Source organism: Pteronotus mesoamericanus, unplaced genomic scaffold, assembly GCF_021234165.1.
Source record: "Pteronotus mesoamericanus isolate MK-2021 breed Mesoamerican mustached bat unplaced genomic scaffold, CSHL_Meso_final contig_25, whole genome shotgun sequence".
Taxonomy (NCBI): Eukaryota; Metazoa; Chordata; class Mammalia; order Chiroptera; family Mormoopidae; genus Pteronotus; species Pteronotus mesoamericanus.
The window spans coordinates 19,373,585-19,398,681 of NW_026555105.1; the positions used below are offsets into that span (position 1 = coordinate 19,373,585).

A 25,097-nucleotide genomic window follows, 5' to 3' on the forward strand; every position below is an offset into this window, starting at 1 on the left:
GGGTCCTTCATGGAGACACACCCTGACTGCAGGGAAAGTGGAATCTTTTATTGAAAGCTTAAAGTGTTCAACGTAGAGTCCAACATGGAGTCTGAAAGGCCTTGGTCCTCAAGGTGACCTTCTTCCCCCTGCGAGGGGGCTGACCGTGGATGGAACTGTTTGCCAATAGGGGCAAAGAATGGCTGGATCCTTTCCTGGGGTGAGGGATAGTTGGGTAGAGGGTGGAGGGCTGGGCAGGGACCTGTTGTGGGGGCTGAAGGGACTCGGGGCCGAGAACTATGTCAGGCGAGCCTGTTCGGGGTGGCAGGGGGTGTGGTTCAGCAGCGCCTCTGTCTCCTGTTTCTCAGGCACTCAGCACCAGTAGGTCCTGGAAGGCAGAAAAGAGAACCCAGTTAGCGGGTGGGGTGGCTTCCAGCTGCAGCCTCGGCAGATAGTCACCTGCCTTTGGATCAGGCAAGTCACATTCTGGGAAGGAGCAACTCTGAACCACGGGGGCACTGGGGTCGAAGGGGCCTGAGGATCACCCTGGCCATGTCATTAGCAACAGGGGACCTTGGACAAAACACTTCTCTCCCTGCCTCTCATATCCTTCTTGCCCAAAATAAGAGAAACAGGCCTGAGCCTCTCTCCCGACTCTTCTAATATCCAGTTTTCATAATTTAAAAATATCTGCAATGAAATAAATAATAAAAGGAATAGATTTAACCCATAGAAGAAAAATGAGTACCCATAAGTTCACACTGACATAAATAATTGAGTGAATAAATAAATGGTGGAGAAAGGATGGCTCTTCCTTACAGCAGAATTCCAACTAATGAATGTAAAAGGAATTCTAGAAATAGAAATTCACCATCAGGCAAACACCAAGGCAATCTGCTGCAGGCAAGAACCATTACTGAGTGCAGAGATCAGTGGGAGAAAGTGTGATGAACAACAGGGTTTTTGCATAGTCTCAGAGGATCTCCCTGTGAGATATTTATTAGTAACAAATTGAAAAATAGTAACTTAGTGGAGGAGCCTGACAGGAACCACCTTAATCACATGTTCAGAGTCACATCTCCAGGAATAAGATGCTACCGTCATGTGCCCCTGATATGGCACACTGAGAAGGGCACATTTTGGTGGCATTCTTGCCAGAAATACATAACCTCCATCTAATCATAAGAAAACATCTGTCACATCCAAACTGAGGAACATCTCCCCAAATGGGCCAAACCCTTCAGAAATGTCAAGGTCATAAAACACAAGGAAAATTGAGGAACTATCACAGATTAGAAGACACAAAAGAGGGGTGACGACAAAATGCAAAGTGGGCTCTTGCACCAGACAAAGGACATTAGTGGGAAACCTGGTGAATGAGGTCTGTGGGTTAGTTTTGTACCAATGTTAATGTCCTGGATTTGACCATTGTACTCTGGTTATGTCAGATGCTAACTGAGTGAAGAGTATTCTGGAACTTTCTGTACTATTTTTGCAACTTTTCTGTAAGTCTAAAATTATTGCAAAGTAAAAAGTTGAAATAAATGACTAGACCCATATAATCACAATAAGAATAGCTACCATTTACAGAGGGCCTGCAAGGCCGAGTCTTTCTTTAAACCCGTGATCCTCCACACTTCAGATCTAACACCTCATTTTACATTTTATTACTAGTATTTGGTTTATCTCTTTTATTATTCTGAAAGAAGATCCATAGGTTATATAATCTACTTACAGATATATTTTAAAAACCAGTGTAAATCCCTTACTGGAATATAAAGAAGAAATAGAAGGTAAGTAATTTATGATATAATACTGTGTTTTGACATAAAATAATCAAGCATGATTATTCAGGAAAGAAAAATTCATCCCCACTCATATCAAAAAGGCCCTCAGGTTGCTGAGGGGGTTGCAATAAGGCCCCAGCTGAGAACCACCGACGTAAGCTGCCTCAATTATTTCAGTGCAAAACCTACCCCTCACTAGCTGGGTGGCCTTGGGCAAGTGGCCTACTCTCTCTGATATTCAGGTCCTTTACCTAGAGCACAAGGGCAAACATCAGCTACGGTTATGGTAAGGCCCACGTGCATACAGAACAGCGCATGGGGCACCGCACATACTCAGCAAATGGTAGAGATGATGACGATGATGATGAAGAAGAAGATGAAGAATTTGTGCCAATCCCACTTTTTAAAAGTGAGTAATAACAGTTAACACAAAAATACTGTACTCGTTTAGTTTCCCACCAGAAATTCCATGAGATAGGTGTTGTTTTACCCTTTTTCAGATGAGAAAACTGAGGCTCAGAGCCGTGCTGAGGGAGGAATCCAAGAGAAGCTCCAGGACTGGCTCCCCTCTGTGGACGGTCCCTCAGCCTGCATCTGACCCTGCCCACACCGCCCGCCCAAGGCCACTGCCACCTCCCTTGACGGCTCCCCTACGGTGGTAGGAGCTCCCCCTTGAGCCAAGGCCAAGCCTGGCCTGAGTGTGAGGAGCTGGGCTCCCCGCATACTGCTGGCGACAGCGCACATGGTGCCGCCTTTCGGTCGGGGGGGAAGTTGTCAGTCTGGGGCAGAGGCCCATTCATTCCACTTCTGGGAATATGTTCCAAGGAACCAAATCCTGAATCCAGACACAGTTTGGTGCATCAAGATGTTCACTGCAGCATTCTTTATTATCATGAAGACATGGACAGACGCTTCTAGAATGCTTACTAAGTACCAGGGGCTGTACAAGGCACTTCACAAGCAGAATCTTATTTTACCCTAATAGAGTCTTAGGTTAGCCTGATAGGGAGGTGCGATGCCAAGCCCCTTTTTACAGAGGGGAGCACGGAGGCTCAGAGGAGGTTAGTAGCTTGCCCCAGTCACCCGGCTGGAAACTGCCAGAGTCAGGATTTGAACCCAGGCCATGGGGCTCCAGTGCCCTCATCCTTTAACCCTAGAGCTCTACTGACTCCCTGATCAAAACCATGTTTCAAAATAAAACTCCAAAAAGATTGGAATACAAACTAGGAAATGTTCTCAGTGATAATTGCTAGGTTGTATACATGTCTAGGAGGGTAAACACATGTTTGTTTAATCTTTTGTGTATTTTCCAAATTTCAGACACTGAGCATGTGTGGTTTTTATGATGAAAACAAAGATCCTACATTTGAATTTTAAAGCACCTGCCATGATTATAATTAGCAATTCCTTCAGGAATATTTACCCAAAGGCCCATCTCCCCACTGGCTGGGAGAGCTTTGTAAGGAGCAGGATTATACATATTGTATTCACTGCTGCATCCCCAGCCCCTTGCATGTTGTCTGGTACACACTAGGTACTCAGTAAGTTTTTCCAATGACCAACATCACACTTTCACTTTGGGCAAACTCCTTGCTGATTTGAGCCTCAGTATTCTCACCTGTAAGATGGGGGCAAAGACATCTGTCGTGAGGACTGGATGAGATCGTGCACTTGAAAAGCGTCATTTGAGGCTTCTTAACAGCTTCGTTTCTAAGTGCCTCAGCCCCATCCTTTGAAAAAGAGGCCCCTCTTGCCCTATCCTGCCCTAAGTTTTATCTCCCCTTACCTCCAAGACGTCGATGTCTGCATTGCTGAAGTCGATGTTAAGGATTTTGGGGAGAGGGACACCGGAGCCCAGCACAGCTGTGGGGGGAAAAAGTGGTCAGGAACAGTCAGCAGGGCCAAGAGGTGTCAGCCTTTGGAGAGCCACTAGTATTTGCAAGAAGGCTAGTTATTTCTTTTACGTCTCTGGGCCTTTGTCCTTGCAGTTCCTCCTGCCCAGACATGCTCCCCACCCTTGCCTGCATGCGGAGCTCTCAGGCTTCCTGAGACGCTGTTTGGATGTCACCTCTGCTATAAGGCTTCCTTGCCCCCCGCCAAGCAGCTCTGGGCTCCTGCCGTTCCTCCTGAACAACTCCATCTCAGAAACCACGTAACACTGATTCTCTGTTTCCACATCTGCTGCCTCGTCTCTACCAGGTTGTGGATCTCCTCAGGCAAGGACTGTGTCCCCGGTGTCACCCAGCCCAGGGCTGGGCACGGAGGAGAGAGCAGACGTTTGCTGAATGAAGGCATGGAAGGAGGCAAGGGAGGCCCGCAAAGGACCACCGTGGGTTGCACTGTTTGCTTTTAGATGGTTAGAGCCTAAGTAGACCTGCCAATGAATGTTCTAGAAAAAAAGAAGGTAATAGAGAAAGAAGAGAGGAAGGGAAGCAGAAATGGATAGGTGGGAGAAGCTGGACTAACTGAAGTTAAATAGTCTTTCTGACTCCAGCAGGACTTTCCAGAGAGCAAAGGACGTTGTGAATGTACCCCAGAGGAGTATAATCAGTATTTCCCAAACTTACTTGTCCATGGAACCTTTTCCTCAGAATACCTTTTGGGACTAATTTTCCATGGAACCTACTTTGGGAATCATGGATCTAATCCAATCTCTCACTTTTGAAAACGGTGAATTGCGTCCTAGCGAGATCGAGAGACGTGCTGCCAAGTCACGCCGCCTCCCAGGGACCCAGCCAGGACGAGAGTCTCCATCTCTTTCCCCAGATCAGCCCAGCCCAGCCCAGCCCAGCTCCTGACATCACCCTCTCCTGCTGGGAGTATGCGTGGGCTTTGTGACCAGCCCTTTCCTACAATCGAGACTCAACCTCCTTTTGTGACAGTTCCCAGAAGGGTCTGTTTGACATCAAGAGCTCCCCAATGGAGCCCGGCTGGTACAGCAGAAGCGGGGAGAGAGAAATCGGAGCTGAGGGGCATGATGGTTTGGGGGCTGAGGTTTCCAGTCCTAATGGGGTCACCCAATTGATGGACCATCTGTCCCAGCCTCCAGAGGGCCCCACAGTTCAATAAGTAGCTGCAGAGAGGCAGAACCACGTGCTGTCTATTTTTAGGAAGGTGGACAAGAAAGCCTTTGACTGATAATGTGGCTGCCAAGGAGGCAGACCACAGGGTAGGAGGCTGGGAATGTTGGTAAGAGCAACTTCAGCTTTATCTGTAATAGTTGAACTTTTTACAATAATAATAATAATGTATGTATGTAGTTCATGTATGAGTAGGAATAAATACATGATTAAAAACAAGCCAGGCACATAACAATGTGACTAAACTTAACAGTACTGAACCATGTACCTGAAAATGGTTAAGAAGGTAAATTTTATGTTATTTGTATTTTACCACAATTAAAAATAAACATACAAAAATAAATCAGAAACGATTTTGGACTGATTTGGAAAAAAAAATGAAGAAAGAAGAGTTTAGGAGGAAATATACCCAGATGTTGAGATTAATTGACCCTGGAGGTGAGGTTTTATTTTTTAAACTGCTCTGGACTTTTGAAAATTTGCACACATATAATGTCTATATACAATCAGAATTTGACATAGATTATTAGAAACACAAAAACAATCAGCCAAGTAAGAAAAAACATAAATAAAGCAGAAGCAGCTGATAAGGAAGTTGGTGGACCCCTGTGGCAACATTTACTTTCAGAGGCTTAAATAAATAAGCTTAGAACGAAGTTCTAGCAATACTGTTGCAGCAGAATGGCTATGCCTATCCTACATGGCTAGCAAACCAGTAGCCACCTGGTCTCTGGGCTGCGCGCCCCTGCGAGGCACAGGCACGCGCTCTCACCGTTCATCGCGGGCATAAACGCCAGGTCAAAGATCTTCCCCACCAGCACCTCCATGAGGCCAACCTGCAGGGAAAGAACGAGAACTCAGGCACCAGGCCACTGGGATGCCACGGGCTCCTTTGAGCTCTGCCCTGTGACCCAAGAGGAAGGTGCCAAGCTGCCCTGGGACAACCTGGGAGCTGGCAGTCAGAGCTCCGTGACTCCAGGCCCACTGAGCTGGAAGCTTGCTCTCTGCACAGATGGGGAGGCCAAGGCCTCAGGCATGCAACCTCTGGTCCAAGATTCATGGGGAGGCAGGGACAGAAGGAAGGCCAACTCTTCCCCAGGGGACACAGAGCACGAGGTCTGCAGTGGATTGTTCTGAAACCACAATATTGTTACTGAAGGTCCTTGGGCTCTGTAGCCCTTGCTCCGGGTTCCCAGCCCAGTTCAGCCTCCATGGACCTCTGAGAAGATACCATCACCTCGCTGACCCTCAGTTTCCTCATCTGCAAAGTGATCCGGTAAAGCCCAGCTTGTAAGGATGCTGTGAAGATTAGGAGCAGACCATGTAAAAATGCCTGGTCCTGAGCCTTTTCCTACCTGATCTCTCTTAGATTCTCTAAGCCTTGGTTCCCACATCTGAAAATGGAAGTGACTAATCCTTCCCTCATAGGGTGATGTCAAAGCCAAACTCACTTCATATATGTAGAAAACTTGCTGTGGTGCAGCGCCACACGGTGCTACCGAGACGAGAACATGGGACTTGCATCCCAGCGCTGCCTCTTACCGGCTCAGTGATCTTGGGAAAGTCACCTAGCATCTCTGTGTTTAGCTCCCTTATTTGGAAAATGGGCTAATAACTGTACTCAAGTCATCAGGGTTTTTTTATGAGGATTAAATGAGAATAGTTTGGGGGTTTTTTTAAGTGCAATTTAATTCCTGCTGCCAGTTGCAGTTGCTTCATAAATATTCACTGATTTCACACTAAGCGGTAGCTTCTTTTTCTACTTGGAGTCCAGAGATCCCAGCCGTAGCCCTGGCACTGCCAGAAACCAGTTGCGACGCATGTCACTGCCATCCTCTGGCACCAGTCTCTCCATCTGTAAAATGAAGCTGGCGATCCCGACTCCATGGGTTATAGTTGTTTGGGTTCAAAAAGCTCAAAAAACAGGCAACACAATGTGTATTTGACTATTTCTGCACATGTGGAAATCACCCAAGCTTGTCCTAAGAAGCAAGTGTCTGTTTCATTGTCAATTTATTAAAGGGGGGGGGGGGAATTTCTGAGGTCTTAATTAGAGTAGGGGACCCAAGAATGAACAGAGGTGAAACAGCACCGACCCCAAGACAATGAGTGTCTCAGGTCAGAAAAGCAGAATTCCAGAAAGCAGGGTAGAAGGGAGGTTAGAAAAAAATCCAAGCCTATTTGTTTTACAGATGAGAAAACTGAGGTGCAGAGAGGGTCGGTATTGTCAAGGTCATAAGGGAGTCAGTGGCAAAGCAGAGACTCCTAATCCAGGGAGAAAGGGGTCCCGTGGGACATGGCTGCCCCCACCCTGGCCTCGCCACCTTGGATTGAAGAGATTCGGGCCATGTGGCCCCCCGGGGGCAGACAGGTAAAACGGGACAGCGCCACAGGCAGAGTGGGAGCTCTGAGTCTGTACTCGGCCCCTCCCAGGCTTGTGGACCTCAGTTTCCCCACCTGTGAAACGAGGCCTGACAGAGCTGACGCCAGTGCTTTGGAATTCACAGCCTCTACCCCAGGCCCCAGCCAGGCCCATGGGAATGCCATTCCCGGAAGATCTCACTCTGGGGCCTGAGCTTGGTACTTACATCAAAATTGCCCACATTTGAGGTTCGGAGGTTGAGGTTGGTCCTGCAGACAAAGTACACAGCCAGTCAGAAGTAGTGGTTGCCTGAGAATCACGGGGGGCTTGTATGTCACTAAGCTATCAGAAGCACCTCCTGACGACTTCTCTTGATCTGGAGGGAGTTAGGAATGATGGTGGCCTCCAAGTCTTGAGCACCAACCATGTACCAGACATGATGTCCGGGCTTTCTATACCACATACACAGGGTTCCCAGGGTAGCTTCACCACCTGCGAGCTGTGTGTCTTTGGCCAAAATACTTAAACTCTCTGTGCCTCAGTTTCCTCCTCTTCAGAGTGGGTGGATGCAAGGCCTAAGTGAAGTAATTAAAATAAAGCCCTTAGAACTGTGCCTGGCACATGGCAAGTGCCACGTACACACGTGGGGTCCTCATTATCTTGTTTAGTCCTTTCAGCAACGCTGAGGGGAGGAACCTGAGGCTCCAGCTAGCCTGAAGGTGCTACAGAGCTCAGGAGGCGGGGCCCAGGACTCGTGCCCTGAGCCTGTGCTCTTGGTTGCTGCACTATTCTGGGCAGGGAGGCCTGAAGCCTGGGTTCAAGGGTTCTCTCTGCACTCTGAGGGCCTCAGTCTCTCTGCGCCCGAACCTCTCCTGCAAACTGACAGTCCTACCGAAAAGAGGCCAGACCAGACTCGCCCATGGGCCAGGCTCATTGGAGAGTCCAACAGCAAAGAGACAAATGTTTTACTCCTTCCCAACTTCCACTCCCAGTCCCCCGCGCTCGGCCATTCTACCCACGACACCCAAGCTCTCTCTGCCCCTCCAAGGCCGGCTGTGCTGCTTGCACTGCCGGAAACCCCAGTTCCTCGTGTGGCCCTTTGCATCCAGGCCTCAGGTCAAACGTCGCCTCCTTGCACACTCCTGGGTGGCTCCGATTCGTAACGTATGATTAAGTCCCATTGTTGAGCTTGATAAATATTTGTTGTAAGAATAAAAACTTATGAACTAGGCACAAGCTGAAATTTTTACATTCAATCTCATTTGTCTTGAAATGGGTATAATCATAACACTTACATGGGTTGATGTCAAAAATTAAATGAAGACACACGGCTTAGCTCAGTAATTGGTGCATAGAAAGCAACCAATGAATAATAATTATTATTATTATGAGTCCTATGAGGCAAGAACAATTATCCCCATTTTCAAATGAGAAAATTGAGATTCAGAGAGGCATGGTCACTTGGCCTGTGTCACACAGTGAGTAGTCACATTGTGATTTCAACCCATGCTGCTTGGCTCCAAAGCCCATGCTTATAACCATTCAACACAGCTCTGGGTCAGACAGACCTGGGTTGGCTCACAGCCCTTCTCTGTACTCAGGCTGTGGCCCTAAGTAAGTAAATCCACCTCCCTGAGCCCTAGTTTTCTCCTCTTTCAAAACAGGAGAATAACACCCTTGACTCCGCAGGCTAAACAAGGTGACGCAGATGAGCACCCAGGGCGGAGCCTGCACGGCATCATCACCGGCACCATCATTATTACTGATATTGTTACAATTGGCAGTAGGTTCCTTCTATCAAGCTCATGGCTTCACCTCCTGCCAGGCTCATGCCAGCGGTCTTGTAGTCCTGGCCCTCGTTCACCTTGGTAGCCTCCTGGGTTTACCCAGCACTGAAGCCATGACAGGAGACTGCTAGGCCCTCCCTGGAGCCCCCCTGCCCCGTGGGCTGGTACCAGACATGGAGCACCCAAGCAGCCTTTCTGAGGGGCAGGAACCTGAGGTCACAAATCCCCTTACTTGTCCAGCTTGGCATCGATCATGAGCTTATTGCTCTCCACGGAAAACGTGGCCAACAGTTCTGTGTCCTGGAGGAAAGAGAAGGAGAATAAGATGTCAGTGCCGTCATATCTTGGTCACTGCTTGCTGAGGGCTCACTGTGTGCCAGGCACTGGTTAGGAGCTCCATTAACACGGAGCGTTGCAGCAGGCTGTTCCCTGAGGTCTTGGTCAAACTTCCTTTTATAAGCCAAGACCACCAGTAGCACTCAGCATATAATGGACCTCTCCGCTCTGGAGGAGAGGGAGTTAGGAATAATAAATTGCCCTCCTTAATTGTTGTTCACCAGTAAATCACAGCAAGGGCTAATGAACACTTCTCAGAAAGACAGCTGTCACAAGAAGCCAAAGATTGGCACCAGGTATTTACAAGCTTCTCAGAGCCATCTCAAAAGGGCGGGGTATGCTGCAGCCTAGGAAACCTGCCTCAGATGAGCTCTTGGATGGGATTGGATATCATCACTGTCAATCATAATTGCTTTCCCCCAATGATAGGGATAAAATGTTGAGACTCATCCTCCTCTCCGAGCAAAAACCTCGTAGGAAAATCCCTCTGCTTCCTTGTCTCTTCCCCCACCCCATAAATAAAATAAACTAAGTCTTATGAAAAAAGTGAAGCTTCTAACAAATTCAGGTGACATTATTAATAATAACAATAATAACGATCATTAGGGTGCCTGGGTAATACGGCAGAGCCCTACTGGGCATGGAAATTATTCTACCCACTCATGAGGAAATAGCTTTTGAACTGAGCCTGGAGGATAGGCAGGATTTGGCCAGATGAAGAGGGTGTGGGAGTGGTCCAGGCAGTGCGGAAGGTATGTTGCAAAACCCTGGGGCAGGACAGAGGCTGCCGCTGCAAGGACAGAGAACAGGCCGGATCGAGGAGGTGACTGGACTCTAGGAGGCTGGAGCGGGACGGAGCCTGACCAGGCAGGGGTAGTGCGCTCGAGAGGACTCAGGCCTGCCCCCTGGGGGTCCTGGGTAGTCATGGCAGGGGTCTGAGCGGGATCAGATAAACACTGAGGCTGTTGACAGGAAAATCTCCACACAGAGGGACTAATCAGCATGGGACTGGGTTGGCAAGTGGAAGACATCCCCACTCACTGGGTGAGAATCAGTCCTTTGAATCTTTCATCTGCCGATGAGAGGCCCCTCCCCCACACTGGGGCTCAGCACGCTCCCAACCTCCCGGACTAGAAGTGGCTCATTTGGTCTTGAGTCCGGGGTGGGGAGACTGGGAAGGACAGAACCCAAATGTCGGAGTCTAAAGCTTTGACCAGGGACGGGGGAGTGGCACTTCATACAACCCATTCCTTTGACAATATTTACTAAGAACCTCTTACGTGCTGGACCCTATGCGAGGCTCTGGAGATCCAGACAATTCGCATCCTGCCCAGCAATAAACTAACAAACAAAGTACACTTTATAATGTCGGTTACGAGTACAGACAAAGTAAAGCAAGGGAGGCAGAGAGAAAGAGAGAGACAGAGACAGAGACAGAGAGAGGGGGGGGAGAGAGAGAGAGAGAGAGACAGAGAGATGGGAAAGGTGGGGATATTTTAGACAGGCGGTCAGAAAGTGGGATTTGAGCAGAGACCTAAAGAGAGTGAGAATATGAGCCATATAGATATCCAGAGGAAGAACATTCCAGGCAGAGAGAGCAGCATGTGCAAAGGCCCTGGGGTGGTATTGTGCCTGGCATGCGGAGGAGAGATTGAGGAGATGAAAGGTGACCAGGGGTTGATCTGGAAGGAATCTGTGGGCCATTGTGAGGTGATTGGTTTATAGCTCAGGACTGATAGAGCCTTTTAAGAAAGGGAACATGATTTTGAGGGGATTCCTCTCTATGAAAGAGTTGTGGAAATTATATTTGTATCTATACCCTGCTGGGTACCAGGGACAAGAGAGCCAGTACCATCTGTCTAGTTTGCCCTTCCTCCAGTATCTTGTAGAAAGCATAACACATAGTAGGTACACAATAAATATTGCTGAATGCATCACCAAGGCCTACTGTGCCACGCACTGTGGTGTACAACCTGTGAGAATAATAATAAGCAACACTTTTGGAGCCCTTACGAAACATTAGGTACTGCTTTGATCATCTTAATAATGCCCTGCTGCCATACCCCTGTGGCAGAGGAGAAAATCAAGCCCAGAGAGAGGGAGTGACTTGCCCAAGGTCACACAGCTAGAAGTGCTAAAGACTGGGTTTGAATCAGATCATCTGGTCAAGCTAGCAGTCACTATGGTGGGGACTGCAGAGATTTGAAGGACTCTGTGGACTCCCACGTGGGTGACCATGTAGTCACCCACACTCCCAGACACTCACCACATCGATGAGGCAGATTGTGGTCTCGACATCATTGGGTTGGGACACCATAACCTCAGAGGTGGCAAACACCTTCACCAGCGCTTTGTCCTTCTGTAGTGTCACTGAAGGTGGGTTCGGCACCTGGATCCTGATGGTGAGTGGGCGGGACTCAGGGTACTGCTGGAACACCTGCGGGTAGACACCAGGCCAGACTGAGCAGAGCCCTGGGTAGCTGGGGGGGTGGGGGGGTGCGGGCCGGGCGGGGGGCGGTGTCTCACACTGGTTACCACAGATCCAACAGCAACACTTGACTCTTACAAACCACTCGTAAAGGCTCCAACCTGCTGCCAAATTTGAGCCAAGAGCTGCCTTCTCCGAGCCTCTTACATAGAGTTAAGAATTATGTTTAATTCTTTAAAAAGTAACATAATTATTTTTTTTAAAAAAATCCATTAAATTGAAAACTCCTCCATATATAATGCAGTAGTGTGGGTCCTGGCCCTAGGGAGACTTCATTTTCTTGAACACATTCAAGGTGAAGATCTTCTGAGCAATCTCTTGGTCTATTGGCAAATCTAGTAAATTCATCCAATTAACAATTAGCCACTCAGTGAATTCACCTTTTGGCCCATTGGCTTTCAACAAATCAATGATTTGGTGAATTGGCTTTTCACAAAGGGATTTTTTCAAGATACTCCCCTGAGGGGTCTTGCATCCTAACCACCCCCAACCCAACAGACAGAGTTTTCAAGAACTAGCAGCACCTGTCCTCCCAGGGACGCTGAGGAGTTACCTCGAACTCTCTCCCCACAGCCACGGGAGACTCGGGATGCCTCTCCTGGCGACTTGCCCAGACTGGGTCTCCAGGAGACATTCCTCAGTGTCTAGCCTGGTTCCCCCGCTGCAGACACGACCCCATTTCAAGGCATGAGTCCCTGAGCTATCCCAGATCTGCTGCTGTCACACTGCGTGACTTCTCCAAGCCTCCGTTTCCCTATCTGTAAAATGGGTTATCCCCTTCTGGCCCTGTGGATGGGGGCATGATTAGCGCCAAATGAAAGAGAGAATTATTTTTAAAATTCATGAACTGTAAAGTGCAGGGCTCATAAGAAGTGGCCCAATAAATAAAAGTCCAGCTGGAGGGGTCCACCCCACCTCCTGGGAGCTGCCACTGCTTTTGACATCATGCATAATCACGGTGTTCTGCCATTCAGCTTTTGACCACATGAGGGCGATAGTGACTATTTGTTGAGTTTGGCCTCCTTTCTGACTGCTTGGCGTTCCACCCAGCACTAGACTAGACGGGTAAAAAAAGAGGTGAAAGTGTCTAAAATGGCTGTAGATTACAGAAATCCTTCACACCTGTATAACGCTTAGTACGTTATTTGCTTCCAGGCTCAGGACAACAGGCCTGGGACCAGAGTTGGTATGAAAACTGAGATAAGAAAGACCTTTGTTCCAACTATATATGGTCGCTAATCTGACAAGAGTGCATTTGCTTTCTTTTTTAAGAATTTGTTATTGTTAAAAAGAAGCATAATAATTAACATTTATCAAATACCTGCTCTGTGTCTACATTCAAATCCCAGGTCCACGGCCACCCTGTGAGGTGAACTTTGTTGGCCCGTTTTCCAGATGAGAAAACAGAGGCTCAGGGAGAAATCATTTGTTTAAGGTATTACGGTTGGGACGTGCTAAGCTGAAATTCAAATTCATGTCTCTCTGCTCCAAAGGTATGGTTGTTTTTCCCTGGAAGTCATCATGCCCCTGCATGTGCCCTGCATCAACATCTTTACATCTCCTCCATTTCCTTTATCCTCCTAGATGAACCAGTAGAACAGGAGTTAGCACCCTTTTTGACAGATAAGGAAGCTAAGGCTCAGAGATCTTAAGATGCTTGGGTAAAGACACACAGTAAGGCAGTGAGGACGCAGCCAAGCCAGGATTAGACCAGTGCAGGCCAGTCCACAAGTAGAGCTTAGGATCTTTCCACCTCAATGCTCCATGACCCTCTCTCATAAGGGTCTGCCCTTCAACCCATTTTTATTGCCCTTCTGGGGCGGGGGGCAGTGCATTCAGAGCACCTCACCCTAGTGCTGGCTGTTAGCTCCTGGGAGGGCGAGGCTGAAGATGAGGAGACGCGCCGTCTTACATACCTTGGGAATCAAGGCTCCCAGTGTGGATGTGGTGAGTGGAGGAAGCTCTTCAAACTGCAGGACAAGAAGAGTTATGTGAGTCCCCAAGGCTATGGGGACAGACAGGAGCTGCTAACATAGTCATGAACTCCTGCATGTTCTCAGACAACCAGTGGGAGCCTCTTCTCCCCCCTAAAAGACCCCTTGGGAGACCTTACCTGTCTAACAGCAACCATGTGGATCACAGCAGCTGTTCTGTGGTCAAGTGGACCGTGCCGGCCACCCAAGCTTACCACAGGTGTGACTTAGAGGGCAGGAGGCAAGACCTAACTCTTTGTCCTCTAAAAATGTAATTCTTCCTTAAAACAAGGTGGGCATCGGTGAGTTCACATGAAAGGATTCCAAACATTTATATGGAGATACATATAAATGAATACATATTGTGCTTTTAAAAAAGGATTGGAATAAAACTGAATAAAATTGAAGAGTGAGAAAGTTCCTCACCATATGACTTGATGTTGTTTAATGCCAGGTCTGCAAATCACTTAAAATCTTCCTAGTCACCATGCTTTTGTAAGTATTTACATAATTGATACATATTCATGAACTGGAGATGAGTCAAGGGGTGGACTGTCTATGTTCTCGCTTTAAAGCAATTTCCCCAAGGTTATGCATGGGACTGCAGGATCAATTGGAAGCTATTTGCTGCCCAGCCTGCCCCACCCCCAGAAGGGGCCAGGACTCACCATGCCATCGGTGATGTCAACATCCAGTGCCCCTTGCTTCTGCAGGAGAGTCAGCACCGAGCCCAGGAAGTTGGCAGAAATGGCCAGTTGGGAGTTGGTATTGTCACCCATGGGGGGCAATTCTGGCATCTCTTGCCTGGGAGCCATGGCTGGACGCCCCAGGGGGTAGTCGATGAGCCCTCCTCCAACCTCCCCAACGAGAGTCTGGGGAAACAGAGGGGAAAGGGGTCACAGGGAGGGGTGCAGGCACAAGAGTTGAGAAAGAAGGCTAAAGGCTGGGGTGAGACTCTGAATCTGCCTCCAGGCAGCCTTCCTTGATTAAACCCACTGGGTCTGAGTGACTCATTTATGGCCCTGACATCTTCTTCACTTTGTGATGGAATGGGATCTCTTGCAGATCCCACTTTAGCACCATTTATAGTTATAGCCACGGTATATCACCATATATTTTAAACACTCATATGACATAGATTCTTCCCCCCAGCCCTGCCATAACGAGTTAGTATGTTTATGTACCTACATATTGGTGAATCTACTCTCTGAAGACCAAAGTCTTCCCCATGGCCTACAAGGCATTGTATGGTCGACCCCAGCATCCTCCCGACCTTCTCTTGAGCCACGCTCCCCCTCCCCCTCTACAGAGCCTTGTCAGGGCCAGCAGGGCCTTGACAGTCCCTGCCACAACTTCAGCGAACCTCTGTGGCACCTCCCACACTGTTCCCTCCCCCACACTGTTCCCTCCCCCACACTCTTCTCTTGTACATCCCATTCATCTGGCAGGTCTCAGCTCAAGTGTCGCCTCCTTCAGGAAGCCCTGCGTGACCTCCTTGGGTACATCACATTCCTGCTTTAGGAGCCGATAGCCTGGGACCTTATTTCACAGCGTTCATGTCCTATACTTGCACATTTGTTTGCGTGATTCCTGGACGGCCTGTGCCCTCCAATAGACTACAAGCTCCATCAGCTCAGAAATCTTGCCCTGCGCACCATGGGACTTGCAGGCTCAGCCCAGAGCCCAGCCACACAGTGTTTATGAGTATTGTAGGTGTGTGTGTAGACATGTGCACAGGTGTGCTGTGTGCAGGAGAGTGCGGGTGTGCACTTGTGCTCTGTTATCTGATGGAGCAAGCGGGGCAGCACCCGTGTTCACACAGCCCAAGGGGAGCACGAATGTCTGTGCCCATGCAGTGAGGGGCCGGCCTCAGCGATGTGCTGGGCCCAGCTCACACCAGCTCCCAGAGCCAAGCCCACGTATCTCTTCCCAACTCCACGTTCGGTGAGTCATGTTGGTAGCTCGAAACTGGCCATGGTGGGAGTGTTTATACCACAGAATCAGCAAATGCTACAAGTCAGGATTTGTTAAGCATGACAGCTGGTTGGTAGTGCTTACCAGCACACCGCCGGCCAGATTCATTCCTCCAGGAAGCCCTAGCTCATAGCAGCAGCTCTAGGAGTTAGGATCCAGATTGCTTGGGTTCAGATCCCAGGTTCACATTTATTTATTATGTATGTGACCTTGAGCAAGTGGCTTAACCTCTCTATGCCTCAGTTTCCTCCGTAAGCATGCCTACTTCACATGGTTGCTGTGAGGTTAGCCAAGAAATGGGCTCGGTACACAGTAAGCACTTAACAAGTGCTGGCTGTGATCGTGATTTCTTGACACTGCTCCTAGAAGGGTCTCATCTAATCATAAAGGGTCCTGTTCAAATGTTGCTTCCCAGGCATTTAGCAGAAGCCTTCGAGGACTCTCCTTCCCACCCCTGCCAATAGGGAGGGTCCACCTCCCCTTGCCCCGGAGTCCAGGCACTCACATTGAGGTCCAGCTCCAGGAATTCCCCAGTCACAAGCGGGAGGCTGGAGAAGGTGTACTGGACACTTCCCAATATCCCCAGAGGAATCAGAGCTGCGGGCAAAGGTGGGAGTCACTGGGAGGTCCCCACACCCTCCCAGACCCCTTCCCTCCTTGTGCCCCAAGGGGTCTCAGCAGCAAGGGTCCAGCTCCAGAAACCATGGAAAGAGCAAGGGTTCTCGGTTCAAATCCCAGCTCTGCCCCTTCCTTGCTGTGTAACCTCAGGCAAGATGCTGCACCACCCTGAGCTACAGGCTCTTCATCTGTGGAATAGGCTGAACATAACTCCTTGGACTATATTGTAGTGGGCGGGGGGGGGGGAAGCAATGAGATCCTGGGTATTAATAAGCTTTGGAAGTTGTGAAGTCCTGTACACTGAACGAGAAGCTTTAGGATTCCTACATTGTGATGTTTCATTGAATCTGGCATTTTTCTGGCTGCTGGCAATGAACAGCCCCACTCTCTGGGCTCTTCCTCCCTTGTTTCTGGCCACAAAAGGAGGGAGTTTTACCTGCCTGGGAAAGCCATCCTCAAACTGCCTGGCATCGCAGAGAAGTGGTGCACAGCCAAGTGGGCTGCCCTGTACGGCTGCATAGGCTGCGCACCGCATGACTCAGACGCCACCACTAAGCTGCGGTCTACGTGAGAAGGGCCCTTGGAATCACGGCTACACTGAGCCGCACAGCAGTGAGGGGCGGGCAGGCCTTCAGCCGCGTCCGCTCAGAAACCCCGCTGGAGCCTGGCTCTGAGCACGCGCACAGTCTCCAGTGTCTCCTGCCTCTCCCTCTCCGACCCCTCTGTGGGATGAAGCCAAGCCCCTCATTTCAGAGCCGAGCAGCGCAGAAGAGTCACTTCAAGTCCGCACGGCTGCCAGGGCAGAGCCAGGGCTCAAACCCAGCCCCCTGACTCCCAGTCCGAGGGGCAGCCCCCAGGGCCAGGGGTGGAGCCTCCTCCCTCTGGGACTTTGTGTAGGCGTGGTTGGGGACAAAAGGGAAGTGCAGGTAGACTCTCCCTCAATGCATTAGTGACAGAACACGAAGGGCCTGAAGGAGGGTCTGCCGCCCCCACCACCCTGGGTCCTTCTCCCAGACATTGCTGTGCCCAGGCCTCTGTGACTGGCCACTGGTAAATGTTGGCCGAATAAAACAAAGCAGGAGGAACTTACAGTCCACGAGACCCAGCTGGTCGTTGACAAGACCCAGCACTACGTCCACGATGGGGCAGAGCTGCATGGGGAGGGAAAGCACGAAGTTCTGGTGACCATGGGAAGGGTGGTGGAAGGTGTACGCGGAGAACTACGGTGACAGCTAACGTTGACAGGCCCGCTCTGTGCTTGGCGCTGCCCTCCCCACAGCCCCACAGGGAAGGCTCTCTCGTCATCGCCATTTTACAGATGGGGAAACTGAGACTCAGAGAGGTGATATGACTTGTCACACAACTTGGAAGTGCCCCTGCTGGGACTCAAACTCAAAACTGTGTGATCCTCAAGCTCCACCTCCTTATCCCTTCACTCATCTGTCCCCCCACTTTCCTCAGGGTCCTTCCCAGACCCCGAGAACATGCCCCAGCCCCCAGCTCCCTCTGGGTCACCTGCTTGCCTGGAGGGTTGGAGGCTGGACTGTGGCCTCTCAGTGGGGAGAAAGACTGTGCTCCTTGCTCCCTGTCCCGGGATAGGTTCTTACCAAGTCAGGGAGGACATTGGCCAGGACTCGGTTCACTAAGTTGTCCACGAGGTTGGGGAGAAGGCTGAGGAGAGAGGAGCAGGATGATGAGAGGTTCACGGAGCTTGTCCACACCCGGGCTGTCTGAACAGCGAGAACCTGCTAGTGCTGGAAAATTGTTCTGAAAACTGGAACGGCAGCTGAACCGGCTACACAGGCAAATTGATTGCCTTTTCATTCATTCATTCACTCATCCATCCATTCATTCATTTGCTCATTCAACAAACAAATGCTTCTTGAGCTCTACAATGGGCCAGGCCCGGGCTGGGATGGTCCTGATTTTTAACCGCAAATGTCACACCCTCCTGCTCCTCTGCCCCTCTTCTAATGGACTGTTGGTTGCAGCTTTGCGTAATCTTCCCAAAGAGCAAATGAATGAATTATTTTATCCAAGCACCTAGCATAGTATCTAGTGCAGAATAGGTGCTCAATAAATGTTTGTGGGAAGGAGAAATACTGGCTGATCATTTGTACTCAGGTGGTCCACAAGAGAAAAGAAGTTTTTGGTGCTGAGAAGATTGGGAGACATGATCCATTCTACAGACAAGAAAACTGAGGTCCAGAAAAGGGACCCAGCCCAACTTCTAAGCACATTACCCAGCTCTAACCAGTGAGTTAAGGGGGAAAGAGATTATAGATACATAGACAAGAAACATAGATGGAGAGACAGACAGACAGACTTGTATTGCAGGTACTTCTTTCCCAGGCCCACAGTAGTAAGAAGGAGAGTGTAATGTGGCTATCGTAATACAACATATCACTGACCGCTTGGCACCCTAAGAATCGATTCCCCCCGACCCCACTGAACACTGCCCTGCCTGTGCCCCCGACCCAGGCTGTAGCGGACTGTCCGACGCTGTGCCAGTTTGAAAATGCAAAGAAACTCTTGACCAAAAAATCCTAATTAGCGCATTTCCCTTAAGCTTTTGTTTTTCTTTTTAAATGGATTCACACCTCCAGGGGTCCTTTCCTGGTTCCAGTTTTCCTTGGATGATAAGGCCCGTGAAAATACACATCCGTGTTTATCCATGTGTGCGGTTGTGAGTGTTGGGGAGATGGTTTGAAGTTAATCTATATTCATCCAGGGCACAGACTGTTTTCTTCTAGGAAATTATCAGATAGACCCATTGGTCCATCTGTGAAATGTATGCTAGAGGTTACTCATAACCGTATTTGTCAGAGCAGAAGATTAGACAAATTGCAAAGTCCAGCAATAGGGGCCTGGGCCAATAAACAGTAGTTCATCCAGTTAGAAGAATATTATGCAGCTGTAAAAAGTTAAACAAGAATTGAGGAAATGAAAAACAGAAAGTGCAAAACGGTGTCTATAGCATGTGCCCATTTGTGTTCAAAGTCGGGTGGGGCGTAAGAATCTACATTTGTGTTCGCTTCGTTTGTACAAAGGAATTGGCAGGTGAGCTCAGTGAGAAGGAGGCAGATGGAGGTAGTCTTTCCCTTTCCACTTTGTACCTTTTTGTCTTTTTATATTTTTGAATCCTGTATTGTCAACTGTATTTCCTAGCAAAAATGTGAATTTAAAAATCTGTGCGGTTTCTGTGCATTTCTCGCCCCTGCCTTCCCTCATTGGAATACCAAGGGCCAATTTTCTGGGGCTTTGCTCACCCTGAGCAGACTCAAAGAAGCTCACGAGAATCAGAAATTCTTGGTTCGAGTTGCAAAAAGAGCTTTTCTGCTCTGAAAGTGTAGATAAGAGGAGGGCTGGAGTGACTGGGCCAAGAGATTGATGAGACAGGAGGGGAAGGAGCAGAGGGCCAGCGGCCTCAAAGAGAAAAGCCAAGAGAGGTCCCCCATGCTGGGGCCAGGTAGCAAAGAGAAAGGGACTCAGTTCCGAGCTGCCCTGATGTGCAAGACCACCACCAGGGGGCAGTACTGGCCAGTACACAGACACTTGAAACCTCTCTGGTCAGAAAGTGGGGACTGGGCCACTCTGTGGGGATGGTGTAATAGGGAAAAAACTCACCCCCTGACTTGCATTGGACAGCAGCAATTTGGAAATATTCCCATGAGCTGGGACACTAATGGACACAAAACCTGCAAGGGCTTCCAACCTGCAGCCATGGGCCGCATGCAGCCCAGGACAGCTACGGATGTGGCCCAACACAAAGTCATAAATTTACTTACCACATTATGAGATATATTTGTGATTACATGTCTCAATGTATTTAATGTGTGGCCCAAGACAGCGTTTCTTCCAGTGTGGCCCAGAGATGCCAAAAGGTTGGACACCCCTGCTAGATGTATATTCAGAAACTTACAATATGCCAGATTCCACACTAGTGTTTTATAGTCATTATTTCAGTTCCAAAGGAAAAATAATTACCCCTATTTCATAGATGAAGAAACTACAGCTCAGAGAGGGCAACAGAATTGCTCAATGTCACACAGCAAGGACTAGTGGAACTGAGATTTGAAGCACAGGATGCTTCCATAACCTCTGCTTAACCACACAGTTTGCCAAAGACAAACCATTCCGCCATTCCCCAGGCACCCCACTGCCACCGGGACTCACCCTCTCAGCAGCTTGACTTTGATGCCGCCCAGGAGGGTGTCGCATCGCTCGATGACCAGCCTAGGGTAGCCTGTGCGGTCCATGGTCAGCCGGACCTTGGCCGTAATGTTCACCTCCACAGCGATGTCCAGGAAGCCAATGAGACTGGAGGAGAACCATGAGGCCAAGGAGGCAGAGAGTTGACCCCACCTCCAGGCAGCTCAGTGGCACCCTGGCCTGCCCGGTATCTCTCACCCTGGCTGACCCTGCCCCTGGCTATTATGCATCTATTATGCCCCTTCCTCATCTTCGGGGGGATCCAGACTAGAAGACTTCCTTGGTCCCTCAAGATATCAGTGAACAAATCTATGCCCCTGCCCTCAGTCTGTGGGCTCTTCAAAGGCTGGGAACAGGGGTAAAAAAATGAACTCTATGTATAAATTCTGGCTTCCAAGGTGACCTCCCAATGACCTAACTTTATAGACATGACCTCAATCTGCGGGGAGAAATCAGTGCAAAAGTCCCCGCTCTGAGGGCCTCTGATAAGCACTGCCGGGTAGCAGGCTCTCTTCAGGGAGGCATCTGCCTGCCTTCCCTCTCTTGCAGCCACAGCCACCTGGAAAAGGAGGAGTATCATGCCCATTGCAGGTGAAGATACTGAGGTCCAGTGATATTCAGGGACCGGCCCAAGGTCACATAGCTCGAAAAAGAGTTAGGATTTGAACACAGGCTGTCACCTGACTGCAGCCTCCCAGATCTCAACCGTCACACAGACTGCCCTCCCTGCCGACAGGGACCTAAAGGTGACCTGAGCTCAGAGGCGTAAACCATGCACTTGCTGGTAACACATTAGACCTTAGTGTTTTCAATTGTGGACAAAGAGGCTGAAGTATAGGGAAGGAAATGACCTGCCCAGGATCTCTTAGCCAGGACATAAGGTTCGGGAGTCCCCTTCATGGCCAATGGCACACACCTCTTCCCGTTGATGGCCACGCGGGTGTACAAGCTCAAGTAGACACCCACGCCGGGCAGAAGCCGAACAGACACCCGAGGGAGAGTCAGCTCCACAATCCGCAGCCTGCGTGGGACCGAGAGGGAGGAGAGGGCGGTCACCCCCGCTGCCGGCCATGCCACTCACCTGAGAGGGCCTTCCCTCACGTCCCCTTTTCTGTGCCCCATTCAACCTTCCGGACTCTGAAGAGACCTGAGGTTTGTGGTTGGAACTTAAAAACACAGTGACTAAAAACAAAACAATTGCCATGACCTGCGCTCCCACTGTCCAGAGACCACCTTTTCCATTTCCATGTATTTCCTTTGATTTTTTTTTTTTTAATTTAAAGATGCCATTCCTCTGGCTTGTCCCTGCCTCTCTCTGCCTGGTTTCTTCCTACACATTCTCAGATTTCAGCTCAAGGTCCTCTTCCTCCAGGAAGCCTCCCTTATTTCCCCCACTATACGCATCCTCATTTCTCCATGAACTTCTTACCACTGTGGTAATTGTAAGATTATTTCCATGTTCCTTTTTCAATGCCCATGTACCATGCCAGCCTACAAGCTCCACAAGGACAACAGATATGTCTTTTCTTGGCTAACCATGGAGCCATGTCTTCAATGCCAACACAGTACTCAAGCCATGGAAGGAGTTCTAAGTATTTGTTGAATTAAATAGTGAATATGAGGAAGAGGATGAGCAGAATTAAAATTAAAATATATAGTGTATATGATTTTAAATCCTTGGGCTTTGTCCACCTAAACTATATTATTACGACCATTCTACAGGTGGGGATAATGAGATGCAGAGGAAAAGAATGAGCTGGGACTCAAATTCAGGACTGTTTATGACAAGACCTAAAACCATACAATGTGAGACTCTCAAGACTTCCAGTCCTGAGGCCAAGCCCTGAGGTGTCCAAGGCTCTGAAGATCATCTCTCTTCCAGCTTCAGGCCTGGGGGTGATCACCCCTGTTTGGAGATTCACCATTAGTGGCTTGATAGGGAGATCCCAGCCCCTCCTTACCCCGTGATGCCTTGCACTGTGCTCAGGATGCCGCCCTCGCCGAGCACGCCCAGGAGGCCCCCTCCTCCGAGAAGTCCTCCGTCACCAAGGAGACCACCTCCGCCAAGCAGGCCACCTTGTCCTGACAGGATGCCTTCGGTTGCCAACATGCCACCAGTGCCCAGCAAACCACCTGGACCCAGAGCCCCAGTGGCTACACCAGGTGGGAGCTCTCCCGGCCGCAGCTCTCGCCGGTGAAGCCTGCCCACGGTCGCTGTACCCTTGGCTGACCTATACCGTGGAAAGCCCCTTTGGCCACCCTGTGCATTCACAGCGTTGCGGTAGTCGCTGTTTCGGAGGTCTCTGATGCTTCCATCAGGCTCAAGGATTTCACCATATCGGTATTTGCCCCCTAGCTGAGCAGCGTTGTCATTGGTGTCGATGCGACCATACTTGTAATTACCGCCAAGCTGGTGGCCATTCGTATATTTTGGGAGAGCATCTCGGACATGGAAGTCGTTGTATGGAACACCACCAGCACCTCGGGGGAATTCAACGTTTCTGTAGTCATCGTAACGGTGTCGGCCACCACCCAAAAGACCACCACCACCACCACCCAAGAGACCACCACCGCTGCCACCCAACAGCCCCCCACCACTGCTACCGCCGCCCAACAACCCGCCACCGCTGCCACCCAACAGCCCCCCACCACTGCTACCGCCGCCCAACAACCCGCCACCGCTGCCACCCAACAGCCCCCCACCACTGCTACCACCGCCACCCAATAAGCCTCCTCCAACTCCACCCAACAGGTCACTGCCACCCCCTCCACCCCCACCACCAAGCAGGCCCCCCAGAAGACCTCCCCCACCACCTCCACTTCCACCAAGCAGACCCCCCAGGAGAGGCCCACCACCATCACTACCAGCTTTACCCATGGGCACCTCTCTCAGAGCTGAGTGGAGAGCATCGCTTTGTCTCAGGTTGCCAGAAATGGCTGCAGAGAAGCAAAGGTGTCAGTTAGAGGTTCCTCCCTTCCTTCTACCCCCAGCCCCCAGGTACCACCTTGGAGCACTGGCTGGCTCTCTGGGCCCCACTGTCCCCACGGGGAAAGTGCCGAGGCCGCATGGGAAGGCTCCTCCAGACTTCCTGGTGAGCTCATGAGCTGCTGACTTTGACCTGCTCACACTCTAACTAGGTTTCAACAGCATTCAGCCAAACCCGTATAAATGCTCTCCCTCTCCCATCCTTCCAAGCGTTCCACACTCTACAGCTTAAAAAAAACCCTACTTCCTCACGCATTATCCCAACAGATTCCTGGGAAATAGTCAGGGTCAGAATTATTATCCCCATCTTATGGATAAAGAAGTTGAGGCCTGTAGCACTCAGATAGGAAATGATCTCATTTTTTATTCTCATAATAGCCTCAGATGGGAAGTGGGAAAGGGAGATTAGAGATAGGAATAGTTATAGCTCTCACTTTTGAGAGCTATCCATTTACTGGGAGTTGTGCAAAGTTTTCAAAGGTCAATTTGTTTAATTTTCATATTTGTCCTTTGAGATGAGGACTTTAATTATATCCATTTTGCGGATGAGGAAACTGAGGCTCAGAGAAGACAAGTCACAGACTTAAGGTCACACAGTCAGTTTTTGACCCCAGGAAGACTGACTCCAGGACCCAAGCACTTAATCACTGCTCTCTAGTGCCTCATGCATAAAGTTCCCAACATGGTGTTTGGCACATTGTAGGTGCTCAGGAAATAGTAGCCAAAAGTAAAGGGGGAAACTAAGGCCACCCATCCATCTGATATAGACTCTGCCAGTGAGGAAGAGGGCCCTTGGGAACTTCAACGTTGGCAGGACTACCCTGCTTGCCCAAAGCCACCTCTACCCACTCCAGGGCTGGACTCACCATTGCTCAGCACGTCTTTGGTAACTCTGAGGACAGTGTTTGTCTCTTGGTGGACGCCACACACAGCTGCCACAGACAGAGCAGCCACACACCAAGCAGTCCACATGGTGACACCGTTTTCCTGCTGAGGGGGCAATGCATCAGATGGCTGTAGCCGGCCATCCTCACCCTAGCCAGCAGGTGGAGCTAGGCACCTCCTTCCAAGAAGCATATCAGGGCCCTGAGGCCCAGAGCCTGGGAAAAAGGACCCCAAGGTCACACAATGGGGCAGAGTCCAGAATTTCTGATAATACCTTCTGAGTTTTTCAAACTGAAATTAATCTGGAGATACAAAGCAGACCCATTAACTAACTGTCCCAGGACATGAATGTTTGATTATCTCCCAAGATGAAATTTCTAAATGAAGCCCCAAGGAGAGAGGTCATGGGTATTTCAACCAAAAAAGCAAAACTGGTAGCAAACAGGCTCTGGGGAAATCTCTCTAGCATCTACCCCTTTGTTCACCTACCCACCCATCCATCCTTTCTTCCACCCATCCATTCATCCACACTCCCGTCTACTCCTCCAACCATCAGTTCTCCCCCTCTTGTTCGTCCATCCATCCATCCTTCCAACCATTCTACCATTCATCCATCCACTCACCCATCTA

General features: G+C 49.7%; 1 protein-coding gene across 1 annotated transcript; it reads right to left on the reverse strand.

Moving 5' to 3' along the window:
- Positions 1-343: 343 nt before the first annotated feature.
- BPIFB4 (BPI fold containing family B member 4) lies at positions 344-24,554 on the reverse strand. The gene is made up of 16 exons (XM_054573885.1): positions 24,449-24,554; positions 23,471-23,533; positions 22,558-23,077; positions 21,513-21,617; positions 20,561-20,704; positions 17,992-18,055; positions 17,475-17,535; positions 16,272-16,363; positions 14,461-14,664; positions 13,736-13,789; positions 11,598-11,768; positions 9,228-9,295; positions 7,435-7,477; positions 5,619-5,682; positions 3,553-3,629; positions 344-367 (listed from the first exon to the last, which is right to left on the reverse strand). Exons 1-16 carry the CDS (start codon positions 24,552-24,554, stop codon positions 344-346), a joined length of 1,860 nt encoding a protein of 619 aa, XP_054429860.1.
- Positions 24,555-25,097: the final 543 nt, after the last annotated feature.

Bases quoted from the DNA above. Each gene is read 5' to 3' on its own strand.
- BPIFB4 (XM_054573885.1), bottom strand. From the start codon at position 24,554: ATGTGGACTGCTTGGTGTGTGGCTGCTCTGTCTGTGGCAGCTGTGTGT. The intron at 5,683-7,434 runs GTAAGTACCAAG...CTTTCCCTGCAG, and splicing joins CAAATGTGGGCAATTTTGAT to GTTGGCCTCATGGAGGTGCT. The intron at 368-3,552 runs GTAAGGGGAGAT...TCTGCCTTCCAG, and splicing joins CAGACATCGACGTCTTGGAG to GACCTACTGGTGCTGAGTGC.